Source organism: Pituophis catenifer, unplaced genomic scaffold (genome assembly GCF_029215685.1).
Source record: "Pituophis catenifer annectens isolate HBS135680 unplaced genomic scaffold, rPitCat1.0.hap2 SCAF_1, whole genome shotgun sequence".
NCBI lineage: Eukaryota > Metazoa > Chordata > Lepidosauria > Squamata > Colubridae > Pituophis > Pituophis catenifer.
The window spans coordinates 182,449,195-182,468,473 of NW_027256881.1; the positions used below are offsets into that span (position 1 = coordinate 182,449,195).

At 36.5% G+C, this 19,279-nt stretch overlaps 1 protein-coding gene across 1 annotated transcript in view; it reads left to right on the plus strand.

Moving 5' to 3' along the window:
• Positions 1-546: 546 nt before the first annotated feature.
• The window catches only part of BOLL (boule homolog, RNA binding protein), a 31,648-nt gene continuing 12,915 nt past the window's right edge, over positions 547-19,279 (plus strand). Inside the window, exons 1-6 of the mRNA XM_070956824.1 lie at positions 547-684; positions 2,230-2,321; positions 7,490-7,544; positions 8,942-9,017; positions 10,858-10,982; positions 19,097-19,168. Of these exons, the coding sequence (XP_070812925.1) occupies positions 556-684; positions 2,230-2,321; positions 7,490-7,544; positions 8,942-9,017; positions 10,858-10,982; positions 19,097-19,168 (549 nt within the window). The 5' untranslated portion in view covers positions 547-555. The remainder of the gene's footprint in view (positions 685-2,229; positions 2,322-7,489; positions 7,545-8,941; positions 9,018-10,857; positions 10,983-19,096; positions 19,169-19,279) is intronic.

Below are 19,279 nucleotides of genomic sequence, written 5' to 3' on the forward strand. Positions count from 1 at the left end.
TTTCATCGCCAAAGTCCTCTTCAAGCCCTTTGCTGACGAGAAAGAAGGGAGCAGGCAATGAAACAGAGAGGCTGGAGAGGAGACAGTTCTTCATAAGGTAAGTGACCCGGTGCAGCAGGATGGGATGGAGCAATTGTGGGGACCCCAGGAGAGGGAGAACGAGGTATCTGAGGGTCAGGGGAGGCCTTGGGTGGTCTGAACCAGGTGACCTGTTCCACCACTAGGCTCCCCTATGGGAGTTCCCCACTTCGAGATACCATTCAAGGTAAGAGATTCACTCCTACGAGTCCTCAGGTTATGAATGGAATGGGCATGCTCCATTACATTCGTAACTGAAGGACTACCTGAATATGAAAACATAATACAAGATAGAGAAGCTTTTGATATTGTAGCATTAAATTACTTCTGGATTAAAGTAAAAATGCTTCCATTTCCTAGAAATGATTATAACTATTGTTTGTTCTTTTTCTCATAATTTTTGAAAATCCATAATATATTAGATCGAAAATATATTTAACAAGAATATGTTCTTTTAAACAGCAAACTGCAAATCAGATGCAAACTGATTCTTTGTCTCCATCTCCTAAGACTGTGTCGCCAGTGCCTTTAAATAACGCCACCAGTGCCCCAAGGTTTGGAACAGTTATTCCTAATCGCATCTTTGTTGGAGGAATTGATTTTAAGGTAATTTGGATGACTTAATAACAGTCCAACTTTTATTGTAATAGAATTGTTTTTATATTGTTACATATATCTAAGAATTTATTCTTATCATTTTATCGTCTGGTAGATAGATACAGAAAATAAGTGTTACTTCTCCCCCATCTCATTCCTTTGTTGTTGTTGTTATTGTTGTTGTTCTCTATTAAAATGGCATTGTCATTACAGTAGATTCCAGTCTCCCACTCTGATCTATTTCAATAGGTTGTGGATTTTCCAGAACAAATTTACTAGTGTCTTTGTGAAGATAAAGGGTAGGGAATCATTCTAGCTTATTAGCCATGTGCTCTGATCATTCTACCTTTTATTTTACTGATTTTTAAATCTTTCATTCACCCATAAATTCGCTCAGAGGTATTTCACTTTTTAGTTTTTCAAATTATTCTTCTTGAGTTTTAAGTAGCATCCTTGAAAATATCCAGGTAACGTCCTCTCACTGCCTTCATCCGTATGACCTTCTATTGAATATGGAAAAGTGCATTTTTTTTTCTATAAGCAATTATGAATGAGAAGATGTATGTTGAGAGAAGTGTAAACTAGCCACTTCCAATCCATTCAAAGGTCAGTGTTGCAATTAACTAAGAGCAAAAGCAAAAATATCTATATTCTTAGACACTACAGGAAACATACATTCTTGAAAATATTTCCCTCCCATCATAGTTTAGTAAAATATCTAAATATGCACCCAGCGTTAAAAACTTAAAAGTGCTACTCAAATGAGATATTAATTCTTAAATATATTATTCAATTTATATAGAGAGCCATCGTGGCACAGTGGTTAGAATTCAGTATTGCAGGCTAATTCTGCTGACTGCCAGCTGTTCAATTGTCACCGGCTCAAGGTTGACTCAGCCTTCCATCCTTCCGAGGTCGGTAAAATGAGGACCCAGATTGTTGGGGTCAATATGCTGACTGCAAACTGTTTAGAGAGGACTGTAAAGTACTATGAAGCAGTACGTAAGTCTAAGTGCTATTGCTATTCGTTATATCCTTTTCAGCACTTCCAAGGTGATTCATTCTTTTTTAAAAAGGCCAATCCTTCCCATTTTATTTCCTGCAATAACATTTCTTTATGTGTCTTTGCAGAGTAACTTTTCTGGGAAATGGTCTTGAAAACCATTCATTATCAGGCATGCCAATATATCCAAAGAAACTCTGCTGATTTTTCTCTCCCTTGTATTATTTCCCTTTTTAAAAAAAAACAAATTTCAGAATACCATGGAAGTGGAAATTATATACAATATGGGTAAGTCTAGAAGAATTGGCCCACTTTAGAAAAGACTGCAGGTATCCTTATTGTACAAACTCTTGAAGAATATAATTGGAAAGTAAAAATAGGGTATAAAAGATTGAAATTAGTTTTGATTGAGCAAACATGCCAATTATTAAAAGAATGTCAATATTAAGTGATAATTGTATTTTAACTAGATTTACTAGTATTAAATCTAGTATTATAAGATACAGTCTTACTCTCTCTTTTCCCCCTCTCCCTTTTATTTATTTCAATAGACTAATGAGAATGACCTGAGGAAATTTTTTTCCCAATACGGCTGTGTAAAAGAAGTAAAAATAGTAAATGACAGAGCTGGAGTATCAAAAGGGTTAGTAAACCAAAACATTTATTAAATTAATACACTGCTGAGAGGCTGTATATAGTCTTCCAAAAATTAAGAGCATGGTATAAAAGTCCTTCAGGTCTGTAATTCTGTAAGCAAATTATCTGGGAGTCAGTTTAAACAGTGTTAGGTTTCTTAGTAAAAATGCATAGGCTGTGTTTGGTTGAAAACAATTTCTAGAGGCCAAGTTGTGTTATTCATTTGCAATAAAACAATATGTCATGATACTCAGTTAAAATCCATTTAATTAAATTCATAGAGTATGGTCCTCAGAAAAGAGTATACGCAGTTATTTACATGAGGGAAGAAATGCTAAAAAGCTATCCTCTTATCATTTACTTCTTCATTCACATTCCTTTTATCAATATTGTTATTCTTAAAGATGCCATTAAATTTTTTGAAAATCATATAATTTATATGGAATTATTAAATTTACTTAGTTTACATATATAGAGTTATTCCAAATAGATAGATGGGCTATTTATTTAAATAAATAAATAAATATGTTGCAGTTATGCAACATAACTCAAATGTTTATTAATAATCCTGTGTTGTCAGTCTGTTGTATAGTTCTTATTCAATAAAAGCTGTTCTAAATCATCTTTTTAATTATTTTATTCTTCACTGTGATATTTATCTATCATGCAAATGAGTCTCCATGCTGTGCTGTGTATCATTTGGAATGTTTCAACAAAGCAATTTTTGGCATATTATATCTCTGCATGTTTGTTCATAGCAGCATCTATTGTGTTACGTCAGCTCCTTCTCAACCCCCAGAAGTACTTTCAGCAGCATTCTCTGATTTTTTTTTTCCTCTTCATCTTCATATTTCCCCAAATCATTTCTATTTTCTTGTTCCTTGTGGTTAGTGTTATTGTTTTTCCTTATTAATCTACATTTGAAAAGGAATAATTTGGGAAAAAAATAGATTTCATTGAGGTTTTTGTTCAGACTATTCTACTTCTTAATAAAGTTTTAGATAATTAAAGAAGCCTTCCTGTAAATATGCAATTTGAGTAAAGTTACTACATCTGACAAACATGCGTATGTCTCTTGTGTTTATAGGCAAAGGCCAAGAAGTTGAGACATGTCATCTTTGCTAAGTATTAGTAAAACAAACCTAATAGAACATTGCCCTTTGGTTTAAAACTGAAGAAGAAAGCACTGCCTAGCTCAGAAAACGTGTGTATGTAAGGTTCCTTCACAAAGCAAGTGTCTTCCGTTAGCTGAAATAAAAAAAATTCAAAATCATTCCAAGAAGCATATATAGTACAATAATGTATTTTCCCAAAGTGCATTTTTCACCACCTTTTTCAATGGCTAAAGTATTCAACATCTCTGCAGAAGATTCTGCCTATTCTTCATCAAATCCAGGGCTGACCAGCTCCAATATATAGGGAAGGTAACAGAAGCTTTATAGAAAATTCTTTAGTCTAGGGGAGGGAAATTCCTTAGTCCAGGAGAGAAATGTGAGCAACTTGGAGTAAGTCTGTGTTCATTATGCTAAGAATCAGTTGATCTGGAAATTACTTGAGTAGGTTTTCAGTATTCTGTTATATTACTAGCAATATAGATAGTTCTCATTTAGTGATTGCAGGTTTTTTTTTTGTTTGTTTGTTTTTAATTTGATTTATATGCCGCCCTTCTCCGGAGACTCAGGGCGGCTTACAATGCGTTAAGCAATAGCCTTCATTCTTTTGTATATTTTATACAAAGTCAGCTTATTGCCCCCACAAACTGGGTCCTCATTTCACCTACCTTAGAAAGGATGGAAGGCTGAGTCAACCTTGAGCCTTGGAGAGATTCGAACCAGCAGAAATTGCAGGCAGCTGTGTTAATAACAGGGTGCACTAAACCCCTGTACTATCAAGGCTCTTGGGACTAGCAACTTGATCAATAAGCAAAGTAGTCACTAAGTGAAACTTCAACTGTGCTTGTGATTTTACTTCAGTGTTTCACTCCTTCAAAGGCTATAGATTCAAGGATAGATTATAAAGTTACTTTTTTCATCTTAATGGTTGTTAAACATTCCAGAAATCCAAGTGACTGTTGTTTTCTTAGTTTGCCAGCTTTAAATGATTTGGTACATACTGCACCAAAAGCTACCATATTGTCAGTTTCATCAGCAATGGCTTCTGTTTCCATCCTAATATATTCCTAAAGTGTTGGCTATCATCTTCTGGGTTTAGTAGAAATATTCACAGATTTACTCTTCAATCTTCATTATTCAGTTTGAAGATAATGAAGTGGATTATATTCCAAAATTGACATACTGCCTGACATGGGTTACCACAGGTCTATTTTCTTGAATAATCAATAGTACTACAGAGCACACTTCCATATGACTGAATATTTCTTAAATATTTCTAGAAAAATACTGTTTTGCAGAATTCTAGAGGATTCCCACATTCAGTCAGTGGAGAAGAAAATTGATCACAGAAAGAAATATATTTGATTCACCAAACTAGCTTACATTGACATTATTTCTAAACATCACCTCATATCCTTTTACAAAGTTCAGGCAGATAAAATAATATCTCACTGTTGCTGTAAATAGCCATATAATGGCTATACTTTTTAATTGCCTCTTCTTTGGTACAGTCTTTTCATAGGAAGGATACAATAACACCAGTAACAGCTATGTAAAGAGTGCTAATTTCTATTTCCATTACTGTACTAAAGAGACAAGGACAGTCTCATCCTTTAGATCTTTGCAAATACATCAATCGAATGCATTTGCCTCATACCTGTTGTCCTTTGTACTCCTAAGAGTCTCTCTACAGTACTTTTCTATGTAATGAAGAAACCTTTTGAACTTCTTGTAGCTGTTCTGTAATATATTCCATCAATGAACATGGTTTTCCTTTTAGCCTTTGCCTTATAGGAGGGCAAGTTAGGTGGCTTTGCCCCAGTGGTGAAATGTAAAATTTGTTACTACCAGTTCTGTGGGCGTGGCTTGGTGGGGGGGGTGTAATATGACTGAGTGGGCGTGGCCAACTTTTTTTTTTAACTTTTAAAACCATTTTTTCTACAACCTCTTCAAGCGAAAAATGCTTTTAAAGCCTCTGACGATCCCAGCTGACTTGCCTGATCTGCTGAGGCTTTCTTTTTTTTTTAAAGCCTCTGACGATCCCAGCTGACTTGCCTGATTGGCAGAGGCTTTTTTTCCCTTTAAAAACATTTTTTCTATAACCTTCGGCCAAAGAGGTTGTAGAAAAAATGCTTTTAAAAGCCTATGATGATCCCAGCTGAGCCGTGCGATCATCAGAGGCTTTTATTTTTTTTACTTTTAAAAGCATTTTTTTTGGCCAAAGAGGTTGTAGAAAAAATGCTTTTAAAAATAAAAAAAAAGCCACTGATGATTGCACAGCTCAGCTGGGCAATGGGGGTGGGCAGGGATTTTTGCTACCGGTTCTCCGAACCACCCGCCTCCATCGCTACCGGATCGGGTGATCCGGTCCGAACCGGGAGCATTTCACCCCTGCTTTGCCCTCAGATTTATCGTTCCTAGTGTTTCATAAGATAAAACTTTATCTTGGCTAAGGTATGAGCTGCTTAATTATGATTATCTATCCAAGATAAAATTTTACCTTACCAAACACTAGGAATGATAATTTTAAGGGCAAAGCCACTCATTTACTTGCCCTCCTTTCATGTAAAGGCTAGAAGGAGAGCTATTTTCATTGACACAATAAGTTACAGAACAGTTGCAAGAAGTTCAAAAGGCTTTTTCATTTAATTATGATTTTCTACTCTTTAACCACTAGACACATCTATATTCTGTCAGTGTCTATACGGCACTTACTTTGCACCTGAATAGCAGGTTGATCTTCCCTTTTACTTAGGCTCAAATTCTAGATAATCAGTTTCATTTTAGTGATAGATACTTTCTTTTTAACATACTGATCACAAGTATATCTTTATCAGAAGGCGCTTCATTTCATTGGTTTATCTCTATTGCTATACTCATACCTGCCTATATGGTATTTCGTCTCTATTATACTTTTGTTGAGTACATAGGCATATTCATTTATTACTATAACTTGCCATCCTGGTAGGAGCACATGAAGATTTTGGACAAATAATCTTATTTTCTATTGTTGATTGATTACAGTCCTACTTTTCTTCTATTTAGAATATGATATAAAGCATAATTGGTTCAAAGAATCGAGGAAAACAACTTCAGCTATATGGTTTTAATTTATAGTTCACTACAACCATTCAACTGTATCAAGAATTATATCATAGTTAAAAATAAGCATCCTATTCATCTATACAAATCCCACAGAAAAGCTATATGTCATTTTATGCAAATAAATTATTTCTTCATTTGAAACCTTATTTTAAAAATCATCATAGTTGCCAGATGTGTTTCATTTTATTGAAAGTAATTCCAGAAGGATATCTTTTATGCTAATTACAGCTTCAGCAGTTGAATTTTATACTGAATGATTTTTCTTCAGCATTAGTGAACTTGGAAATTTGACCTAGAATCAAATATTGCTACACTCTTCTAATGTAAATCAGAAAAGGTCTAGAAATTACAGGTTTTTTTAAAAGGACCAAACAAAAACTGAATGTAGAACTTAACCAAAGCATTAAGGATGTAAGTTTATATTAACATTTATGCTAGTTTTATTTTATTTGCATACCATTCTGAGTTTTATCTGTTTTTGCTTTTGTCTCATATAAGCCTTACTTGAGCTATATGTCTATTGTTAAGCTAGAGTTACAGCAGAATCTTCACGTTTCAATTCCACATGTAAAGTGCTATGGTTCTTAACTTCCAGAATTCTGTTTTGATTAACATAGGAAGCATGTTTATTGTGAGATAGAGGTTTTTTTCTTGTTAATAAGAATTTGTTTTCTGGCTACTGTTTTAGGCCTGTGTCTTAAACTTTTTCTTCTATAAATAAAAAAACCCATGGAAGTAACATGTTTCTTTTAGAAGGTCATAATCTGTCTTCTCTTTGGGAAAAATGTTTTTTAAAAGCCTTATTCTCAGTAGAGAAGTAAAACAAACACTTTGTTGCTTCACATTCCTTTTTTATAGACTACAAAATGCCTCAAAATTGTCAGACAACACATTAACATTTTGGAAGACAGCACATATAAAATACTTTAAGGAAAATAATTTCTGTTATTTTACTTAGGTATGGGTTTGTCACATTTGAAACTCAGGAAGATGCGCAAAAAATTTTACAGGAGGTAAATGATTATTTTATTTTATATATATAGACAGTAGTAATCCTCTACTACTACCATATTTGTGAAGATCGTTATTTGAAGTCTGTAGGAACGTTATTTTTCTCCAGATTTGGTGGGCACCATCACAAAATAGCTACCATAATGTATAATCAATATTAAAGCTATGTATACAAGAGAGAATCGTGCAAGTTACTTACAGGAGATACAGAGGGTCTTTTTAGTTACCATAGAGATTTGGGCTACTCTTATGTTCATGGGCATTGTGTTATAGGAATGGGATGTTCAAAAGCAGAGAAATGGATTGAAATGTGCAAAAAGATTTTTTTAAGCTGTCTTCGTTTCCAGTCAATGTATCCATGGCAATCAAGCGAGGGTAGAAGATTTCTGATGCTCCCTTCTAGCTTCCCACAATGAAACTCAATGGGGAAGCCGGCAGGAAGTTGGAAGTCACACCCACTGCTTTTTTGCCCTCCCACGGTCATTAGGTAAGAAAATAACTCTGATGTAATGACCCAGTGGGGCTCTGATTGTCCAGTAGAAAGTTAAAAATCACAACAAGCCTAGAAGTTTGAAATTGCTTTTACGTGGCACAGAAAAAAATAAAGATGACAATGTCTTACCTTATTGGGAAGGGCTAGCGGAATGGGACAACTCGCCACAGCCAACTCGCTACAGGACAATTCAACAAATACAAAAGTTAATTTTGATTGAATTGTAGCCAATAATAATAAAATAAAGTCAATCCAGAAATATATGAATTAACAATAATTTTGAAAAAAACGTCACCAATAATAAAAATAAGAACGAAACAATTAATACAGTGTTGAATTGTCACTGCGAGTTGGCCATGATGAGTTGGCTGCAGCAAGTTGACAGTTGCAAGTTGGCCATGGCAAGTTGTCCTAGACCCAGGGCTAGAGGCAGCAGGCAATCACTTAAAGAAAGCTACTCTTGCATAGCTATCAAATGCCTTAACATGACAAGACATGTCAAATAGCCAACCCCCAACACAATTTTATTTTCGGCATAGGAACATAGAGAAACAGGTATTCATAGTCCTTCAAAACCTTGGTTCCAAGATATCAAGGGGTTTATAATTTAAAGCCAGTACCCGGAAGAAAATGTAGAGGAAAAAAATCTAGGGATTATTTTATATTTTGAATTCATATTTTATGAATTTTACATTCTCAAAATCTTTATATAGTAATATTAATTATTTGAAAAAAATAATTGTAATAGTAACCAAGCATCCCCCCCCACAAAATTGCAAGAGGTTTTTTGTAAGATATTTAATGAAATAAATATCTGAAAAAATAGTTGGATTGTTCGTAAACATTTTGTAAAACAAGATTTAGAAGTAAGTAATATAAATAACATAGTTCCTTTGTTTTGTTTAGGCTGAAAAATTAAATTATAAAGATAAGAAACTGAACATTGGTCCAGCAATAAGAAAACAACAAGTAGGGATTCCTCGTATGTATTTGTTTTATCTCCCTCTTTGCCCTTCCTCCAGTGAAATCCCTTTCAAGCAGAGCACTAGACATAACCATTAAGCTGTTAGAATCAAGAGACTATTTGCTGCACATGAGCCTTCTGATTCACCCTATTTATTCATGTTACATCAACAATCTTGAACAGCGATGGCTAAGCTTTTTCTTGTCGTGTGCCAAAAGCACACATGTGCATGCCCGACAGCATGCACGTGTGCTGGCACCCATAATGTGATGCGGCCGCCCTGCGCATGACCCCCCAAGCTCCCGCCGTGCACATGCAACCCCACAACCACCTCGTTTTGGGCCTGGTAGGCCTCCCTGCAGCCAAAAACAGGCCGCAGGGGGAGCGCTGCTCTCCCGCATGACCCCCCATGCATGCGCATGCAACACCCTACGCATGCATGCGCATCTCCCGCATGCACCTCCCCACATCCCAAAAATCAGCTGGCCAGCAGGAGGTGCACATGCATGGTGGAGCTGAGCTGGGCGATGGCTCATGTGCCCACAGAAAGGGCTCCGTGTGCCAGCTGTGGCACGCGTGCCATAGGCTCGCCATCACGGATCTAGAATCCCTCCATGTGGCATTCAGTCTGGCCACATGAGGGTTATGAGAAGGGCAAGAGATGCATATCTCTTTCATTTCTCTGTAGCTTCTCTACCTACTACTCCTTTCTCTTCACTTTCAGCCATTCAAACTGCTAAGGGAGAACCACAATATTTCTGTTCCACCTGATTAACAAATATTGTAAAACTTTGAAATTTGCCTGAAGTGGAACCTGTTGACCATGGAAAATTTTTAGACCCACACTTCTACCGTGCAAATGCTATAGACAATAAGTATTTTATTTGCATTTTGGTGAAATAATGTTCTACAGATAGTCCTTGCTTAGTAACCATAATTGGGACCAGGAATTCTGTCACTTAAGTAACATGGTTGTAAAGTGTGACATCACATGACTGCACTGACTTACTATAGGAGTTCCAGTAATCCCAGTTGCTACTGTCACATAATTCCCATATAGTCACAGCATCTCACAGTCACATGATCACCATTTGCAACCTACTGACTTCCCCGTTGGCATTGTGTGTCCAAAGTTGGCAGTGAATGTTGCAAATGGTAGTCATGTGACCACAGAACACTGCAACTTAATTGCAAGCTGATTGCCAAGTGCCCAAATCACAATTATGTGACTGGGTGGTGCTGCAATGGCTGCAAGTACGACGACCCGTCGTATGTCCCCTGAAAGGGATCAAGCCTAGATTAGCTTGGATTGGGGTAGGTCTTTAGCTAATGACCCATAGCATTCAATTAATGTGGCAATGGAAAGAATCCCTATTGCTAAGTGATGTAGTCATGTGATGATGTGCTTTATGATTGCATTACTTAGCAACAAGTGCCCATCCCAATTGTAGTTTTAAGTCAGGGACTACCTGTTTATCACTATTGCCTTAATTTAGAATTATATGCCAAGTTCTGTACAGTGTTTTCCTGTTACTCGTAATGCAGATTTAGATTTCGGTTTAGACTTAGATTTGTTGTAGCCACCAAACCGATTGACTCTGGGCAAATTACCACTGTATTTCTCTGTTCCATCAATAAAATCCTACCTGTAAAACGATTTGTATGTACTTAAAATTCCTGCTTAAGAAATTTGAGGAAATTTAATAGATGCCTCCATGTCTGATTATTTTTTTTGTTCCCAAATTTTCAAACTTACATATGTTGCATATCTGATTTTTACTAACTAAAACCTTGTTGTTCTAAGAGCACAAAATGATAAAATAAAAAGATACAAATTTATATTCTGTCATTATTTCAGGTTCCAGTATAATGCCAGCAGCTGGAACAATGTACTTAACAACTTCAACTGGATATCCATACACTTACCATAATGGAGTAGCTTATTTTCACACTCCTGAAGTTGCATCTGTTCCTCAGCCATGGGTAATTCTTTTTTATATAGGAATATCAGATTTTCTGATAAATAATATGCTTTATTTTATTACTCTTTGTTACCATAATTTGTAAACTGTGGTTAATGCAGCAGATTTATAACAGTGTTGCCTTTGCAGTTTTATTCCATGCAGCAAATGTTCCATGTTGCAAATGATGATGATGCAGGTAGTCCATGGGTTACGACAGCAATCCTGAGAAGTTTGGGTTGCTGTTGTAACCTAAAGATGTATGGGCCATTAAGCAGAAAGAGATGGGAGTCCCAGCTAAGGAGGGCAGGAAGGGAGGAAGGCCTGAGAAAGCTGGCGCAGGCCACGTAGGAGGCCTAGGAGAGCTAGCATAGATCACACCTAAATTGTGAAGACTGGGGAGAACCAATATAGACAATGCATGCATCAGGATAAGGGGCAATCAGATTGCCCATATCTCACAGAAGACAGGTAGAACCAGCAGAGACTGTTATGGGTGGGGGAGATGCTGCAGGCAGGTGAAAAATCAGTAGCAACTTAATGGAGCAATTTGCAACTTTCCTTGCCAGCTTCTTTATTGTGTTGGCTTGTTGAACACTGCATTCACGTACAGCACTAAGCCAAGACATAATCATGATTAACTAACATAAACCAGTAGTGGACTGCTTCCAACTACTTTTCACATCAAACCAAAAACCAAATTATAGATAAGTGTTATATATAAAATAGGATAGTAGTTTTATGAAGGTTAATATTTATCATGGTCAATTTCGATTTATTTCAAAATAGGTTTCAAATTTTATTTATCAAATTTGTGCATTGCCAAGTCTTCAAAGACTCGTTAAATACAATAAAATTTTACCCAATAAGAGAAAATAACACTACATTATACACAAATACAGATCTATAATAGTGTTAGCTATAAATAAATACTAAAAAATAAAACTTAAGAAAAAAGGCAAATGGTTATTTTTTAAAAGCCCAAGAGTTTGGTCTGAAAGCTTCCAGAAAGCTGTTACAAAGGAGGCCCATTTAACTTCTAAAGAAAGCCTATTCCACAACATAGATGTCACAATAAACTTTTTTTTCTGGTCTTAACCTTTTTATTTCACAGAAGTAGTGTTCCACAAGTGGCCATTATTACAGGGATCTAGGAAAAGTCAAAAATCCAGAATCCTAATAATAAATTAGTAGTGATGCATATGAGAGCCTGTTTGGTGTAGTGGTTAAGGCATCAAGATAGAAACTGGGAGTTCATGAGTTCTAGTACCACCTTCGACACAAAGCCAACAGGGTGACCTTGGGCCAGTCATTGTTTCTCAGCTTTTAGGTAGCAGGCAGTGATAAACCACTTGAAATTTTGCTGAGAAAACTGTACAGATGTATCCAGGAAGTATCCAGGAATAAAGACTGATTTGAAGGCAAAAAAGATACGTATACAAATTATTTATGTTTCACATTTCTGAACTGCCTATCTCCCTCAAAGATTCCCTCAAGGCTCTCCGGAAATGAAAGGATGAGGGAGTCTGCCATAGATGACGAAGCAGGTAGAGCACACAACCCTAGACAAGATGTGCATTAACTTACTGAATGAAACTTATTTATCCTCTTTTACAAAAACTAGTATTTTAACAATGCAAGTATACAGTGCATTCAGAAATTACTCAGACCCCCTTCATCTTTGTCAATTTTGTTATGCTGCAGCCTGATTCTACAGTTGTTGAAATTCATTTTTTTCTAATTAATCTACATTCAGAATTTTAGAAATGTCTGTAAATTTATTAAAAAGGAAAAAAAAAACCTGAAATATCACATTGGGATAAATATTTAGACCCTTTGCAACAACACTTGAAATTTAGCTGTGGTGCCTCCCATTTCTCTTGATTGTTGCTGACATGTTTCTACACCTTGACAGAAATCCACCTGTGGTAAATTAAATTGATTGGACATGATTTGGAAAGGCACACACCTCTCTATAGAAGGCCTCACAGCTAACAATGCAAACTGTAGCAGAGCAGAAGCCATGAGGTCAAAGCAACTGCCTTCAGAGGTCAGAGACAATTATTGCAAGGCACAGATCTGGGGAAGGCTACAATGGAATTTCTGCTGCACTGAAGGTTCCTAAGAGCACAGTGGCCTACATAATTCTTTTTTTTTTAATAAAAAAGTTTTTATTTTCTGATCAAACAAGTATACAATATAAACAATCATTCAAACTATCATCAAGAAAAAAAAAATCAATCCTTGGTAAACTCAATCTTCAACCCCTCCTCACCACCCCCCACCCCCGACTTCCCAGAACAAAAACAGGGCATAGGTTTCACCAAACATTCGCTAAAATAAACTAATAACTGCAAGATTTAATAACTCCCAAGACCCCTTAACTCCCCTTTTACAATTTCATCAACCTCCCTTTTTATAGACTCAAAGTAGCGTATAATCCAATAACTCTTAAGAGTTTTAAAACCATTAACAAATATTAAACATTCAAACCTTAAAAATCCTCTTAATATATCAATAAAGTATTCAATTCATTTGCAAAAACGTTTTCCCCCTCCCACTTTTCTCAAAGTTCAGATATTTTGAAATCTCATAACAAAAAATAAACCTTAGATATTCAATAGTTAAATTTCTACATTTTTTAAGTTTCTAAATTTTCCCCCTTCATTATTCCTCCCTCCAACTTCTAAAATTTTAAAAGAACAACATAATTAACCATTAATACATAAACTAGAAAACCAAAAAGGATTAATCTTACATTCAACCATTAATGCATCGTATTTAAAAATCAATATTTAACTTTATACTTTTTCCCCCTCAGTAGTTATAACACCTAAAACATAATCATTTTTAACCATGAGTAGAACAGCTGCAAAACCAAAAGGAAAGGTTAATCTTCCATTCTTGCTTTCTTTTTATATTTTTTCCAGTCTTTCTGCATCCCTCCTACTTCTATTTTGAGGAGGTTTTTCATTTTAATTTGAGGTTGATGTAACTGCAAAGATTGTCCCCTTTTTGAAAAAATTTCCTCTGATTTAGAGCCCCCAAATCGCCTCTTCTTGCTTATATAAATCAGTTCATTCCTTCGTCTGTAGGACCAAAGATTGTCAAGAGTTTGTGAAAAAAAGTTCAGTTGTTTCTTTTCTATTAAATGTATAAATACCACTGGCAAATCTCCTTCATCTTCTGAAACTTCGAAAGTCTGGTCATTTACTACTTTTTTCCAAACCAAGTCGTAGTTTTGAGAGATTCTATCAATTTTTTCAAAAAGAGCAGAGAATAAGCTCGAAAATTCTTGAGAAGATTCTTCCACCTTCTCTGCTGCAATCGGAATATCTCCTGAATTGACATCATGCTCCGTACTTGTTTTTGTCTCCTCAGTCATTTCTGTTGTTATCCCTTTAAGAATTGCTATTTGATTACTTATAGCTGCAGTATGATTATTCATGGCTTCTTTTATAAATTCTGTAAGTTCTGCATCAAAATCCTTATAGCTCTGTAAATCAGACAACTGTTTCATTTCTGACACCTCCAAATAGCTTCCAGCACTTTCAAGATCTCCTTTCTTGGAAGCCATTTTATTTTAAAAAGATTTTCTTTCTTCCCACAACCATAAAATCATAAAGTCAGAGCCATCCTTTTAAGCAGCTTTCAGCAATTTCTTTATAAATCACCAAACGAAATAATCTTTTCCCAAACAGCTCTTCAAAATCTATTCCAGCAACTTAAAGCCAGTCTCTGAGCACGAGTCTATTAGCAAAAACTTTCCTTTCTAACTTTCACTTTTAAAATCGCAACAAGAAACGCCATCTTTACTTCCAGCTCAGAAAATCCAATTAGAAACATTGTATCCCCAGAGTTAAGTATTATACTTGCAAAAAGCTTGTCCTCCTGCTTCTGTTCCGCCTGCTTTTTTGAAATCATTTAATCTTCTGTTTGACAGCAGAAACTGGACGCAACGCCTAGCTCTGTAAAAAAAAACAGAGTCCCCCCGGATCCGGAGCTTCAGTGGGCTGAACGGGGAGCTCTCGCCCTCCTAACCCCTGGAATTAATCCAGGGGTTTTCGGGGAGCTCTACCCTCACCCACCTGCTCTCCTCCCCTTCTTTTCCCGAAGGGGAGATTTTCAAGCCGTTTGACAGCTGATTAGCGCTGTCAGAACGGCTCAACGGGATCGCGGGGGCGGCGGTCTAAAAAGACCGTCCATGGCGCTGCAGAGCCAACCCGGAAGTCTCCTACATAATTCTAAAATGGAAGAAGTTTGGCACAACCAGGACTCTTTTGAGATCTAGTCACCCAGTCAAACTGAGCAATTGGGGAAGAAGGGCCTTAGTAACAGAGATGACCAAGAACCCAATCTGACTCAGCTCTAGAGATCCTGTGTGGAAATGAGACAGAGTTCCAGAAGAACAACTATCACTGCAGCCCCTCCACCAGTCTGGACTTTATGGCAAAGTGGCTAGATGGAAGCCTCTCCTCAGTTCATGAAAGCCTACTTGGAATTTGCAAAAAAGCACCTGAAGGACTCTCAGACTGTGAGGAATAATATTCTCTGGTCTGATCAAACCTACACTGTGCACAATTATTAGGCAAGTGAGTATTTTGACCATATCATCCTTTGTATGCATATTTTCCACCTCCAAGCTGTATAAACTTAAATGCTTAGTGGATATAAGCAGATCAGGTGATGTGTATTTGTGTAATGAGGGAGGGTGTGGCCTAAGGAGATCACCTATATCAAGGTGTGCATAATTATTAGGCAACTTCTTTTCCTCAGGCAAAATGGGCTAATAAAGAGATTTAACTGACTCTGAAAAGTCAAAAATTGTAAAACGTCTTTCACAGGGATGCAGCACTCTTGAAATTGCTAAGATATTGGGGCGTGATTAGAGAACCATCAAATGTTTAGTTGCAAATAGTCAACAGGTCACTGCTATTGGTCTATATTGGTCACTGATCTTTTTTTGAACTGTCAGAAATGTTTATTTGTAAATTTTGAGTTGTTTGTTTATTATTCTCACTTTAACAGATGAAAATAAATGAGATGGGAAAATTTTCAGTTTTCATTTAGCCTCATAATAATTCTGTACAGTAATAGTTGCCAAATAATTGTGTGCACATAGATATTCTCCTAAAAAAGCCATAACCTCACTTTTATTTTCTTAAATATTCAAATTTGAGGTTTCATTTTGGATTGACCGAGAGCACTGTAGTTGTTCAATAATAAAATTAATCCTCCAAAATACAGTTTACCTAATAATTGTGCACACAGTGTGGATTGAACTCTTTGGTCTCAATTCTAAATGTTATGTATGGAAGAAATCAACTGCCCAATATCATCCCAACATGAAGCTTGGTGGTGTTTTTCAGCAGCAGGGACTGGGAAACTGGTCAGGGTTGAGGGAAAGCTGAATGAAGCAAAGTACAGGGATATCCTCAATAAAAACCTGTTCCACAGCACTCAGGACCTCAATCTGCACCGAAGGTTCACTTTCCAATATGACAATGATCCTAAGCACACAGCCAAGACAATGCAGGAGTGACTTAGGGACAACTCTGAATGTCCTAGAGTGGCCCAGCCAGAGCCCTTACTTGAACCCTATTGACCATCTCTGGAGGGACCTGAAAATGGCTGTCCACCGACAGTCGCCAACCAACCTGACGGAGCTTGAGAATATTTGCAAGGAAGAATGGCAGTAAATCCCCCAATCTAGGTGTGCAACACTTGTTGCGTGATACCCAGAAAGACTCTAGGCTGTGATTACTGCCAAAGATGCTTCAACAAAGTATTAAAGAATGAAGGGTCTGAATACTTATGCCAATGTGATATTTCAGTTTTTTCTTTTTAATAAATTTGCAGACATTTCTAAAATTTTGTTTTCACTTTATCATTATTGGAAACTGAGTGTAGAATGAGAAATGAGAAATGAATTTCAACCACTGTAGAATCAGGCTGCAGCATAATAAAATTGACAAAAGTGAAGGGGATCTGAATACTTTATGAATCCACTGTATTTCTAAGTAACATTGAAAATCTGAGTATATATTTGAGCAAAATACTTTTTCAAATACTTTTTACTAAGAATTATAAATAAAAAATAAAAATCAATACAAAATATAAATAGAAAAGTATAAGGGAAAAAGTGAGGGGTATGAAAAGGAAAAAAAAGAAAGAAAATAGAAAATAAGTACTGTATTTTTTGCACTATAATATGCAGCTAGCTTTTGGGGAGGAAAACAAGAAAAAAAAAATCTGCCTCTTGCCTCCCAGCAATTTGCCTCCTTGCAGCAAACAGCAAACACAGCCTGGTCAGCTTCAGCACAGCCTGCTTTAGCATGAGCAGCTGATTGGCAGTTGGATCAGCCTCCTGGAATACCGCCAATCAAATGTTCCAGGCGGCAGGAATTGCCGCTGCCTCCGCGCCCCCCATTTTTGGCCTCCGCGCATCCTGTTTTCAGCCTCCGTGTGTCCCTTTTTCAGCCCGTTCCAGGTAGTGGGGATCATCACTGCCGCCTATCGCCACCAAATGGGGATCGCTGCCACCTGGAACGGGCCCGAAAATGGGGCACGCGGAGGAAAAAAATGGGGCATGCGGAGGTAGTGATGGACGGCAGCAATAACAGCAGTCTGGAACAGCTGATCAGTGGTATTCCAGGAGGCTGATCCAACCGCCAATCAGCTGCTTGTGCTAAATCAGGCTGTGCTGCAGCTGACCCTGCTGTTTGCTGCAAGAAGGCAAATTGTTGGGAGGCAGAAACCGAAGGGTGGGGGCCGGCAGGTAGGCGGGTTTCAGCAACATTCGCTCTATAAGATGCATAGACATTTCCACCCACTTTTTTGAATGGATGGGAAGTGCGTCTTACAGACCAAAAAATATAGTAACTTTCCTGTTCATCCTAGCAGATAAAAACAATTTTAGTAGCGCTTCTCTATCTCAAAATATAATCTCTCTTCTACCCATACCATATCTCAAATAAAGAAAACAAAGTCCAAATTCTAGGTCAATCAATCTTTTGTCACCAAAAGTCCAGTAAAGGGAAACAGATATAGCTATTTTTAACGATGATCAAATAAGTCAATCTTGCAAACCTTTTCTAAGTTTTTTAAATTATACTTTAACTCCTTCAAAAAAGTCCTAGAGTTAGTTTGCCCTATCATCTGTGCTTCAAAGTGAAAATTCTTCAGAACTTAACAGATTTTTTTTTGTATCAATAAGTAAAGTATCCCTTTGTCACTTCTAAAAAAAGTCTTTCCTAATCTTAGTAGAATTCTTTTATATATCCAGAAGAAAAAATCCAAATCAGTTTCCTGTTTAACATCTGTTTATCTCCTTTAGGGAATAAGTCATCAGATCCATTTCCATTACATTTAAATTTCCTTCAAATTAGTTTCATAGACATTATACTTTGTCAATTTTATCAAACATTTCATCCATTCTGTCGAAAAACCTATGTAGAGATATTCCAAAGCCTACAATTTCTTTCCATTTTCTTTATCCTCTGGCTCTTGTCCGACCTTCAAGGTTTCCTTATCATTAAAAAAAAAATCAAAGCAATCTCCATTTTCCCATCAGAAAATACCTTCTAAATAATTCAAAATATAATTCCAAGTCCTCTAGCCCCTTAATTATTAATTTTCCAAAATCTATCTAGTATCCTTAAAACTTTTAAAGTCAAATTTACACCATCATCTTTTAAGGGGGTGAAAACTCAGCCGATGAATACAGTAAGACCTTGCTGATCTGAAGGGTTTTACTCTCTCTAATATGCAAACAATTTTAAAAAACCAAGGGATTAAGATATAAGACTTGGTCAAATGTGATTTCTATAAAGTCTGGTTTATGAGTGTGAGCTTGATGTAATCCTGAATCCCAACCAGACCACTCATAAACCAACTGAAAAAACTGCAATTTCATGATCTACACATGAGTAGATGATACAGAGTCATGTCAATGATCACCACAAATCTCTCCCTTGTTCCAGAGAGATTTTGCCAGCTCGGATCTAGCATTGATTTCCCTTGCAAAAGCTGTCTTGCTAACCAGCCAAAACTAGAAAGACATTGACTCACCATGTGCCTACAGGTAATCTCCATCTCAGCAAAATATTAATTGATGTTCTTCTCTTCTTTTTAAAGTCACGTTCAATTTCTAGTTCTCCTGTGATGCTAGCTCAGCCAATTTATCAACAACCAACATATCACTATCAGGTAACAATTAAAGATTGCATTTGTTCAATATGATTGTAAATAAGGGAAATCATTAATTACACTTCTTTTTGTTTATGTAACAAAAACACTGAAAAATTATCAATATATTCC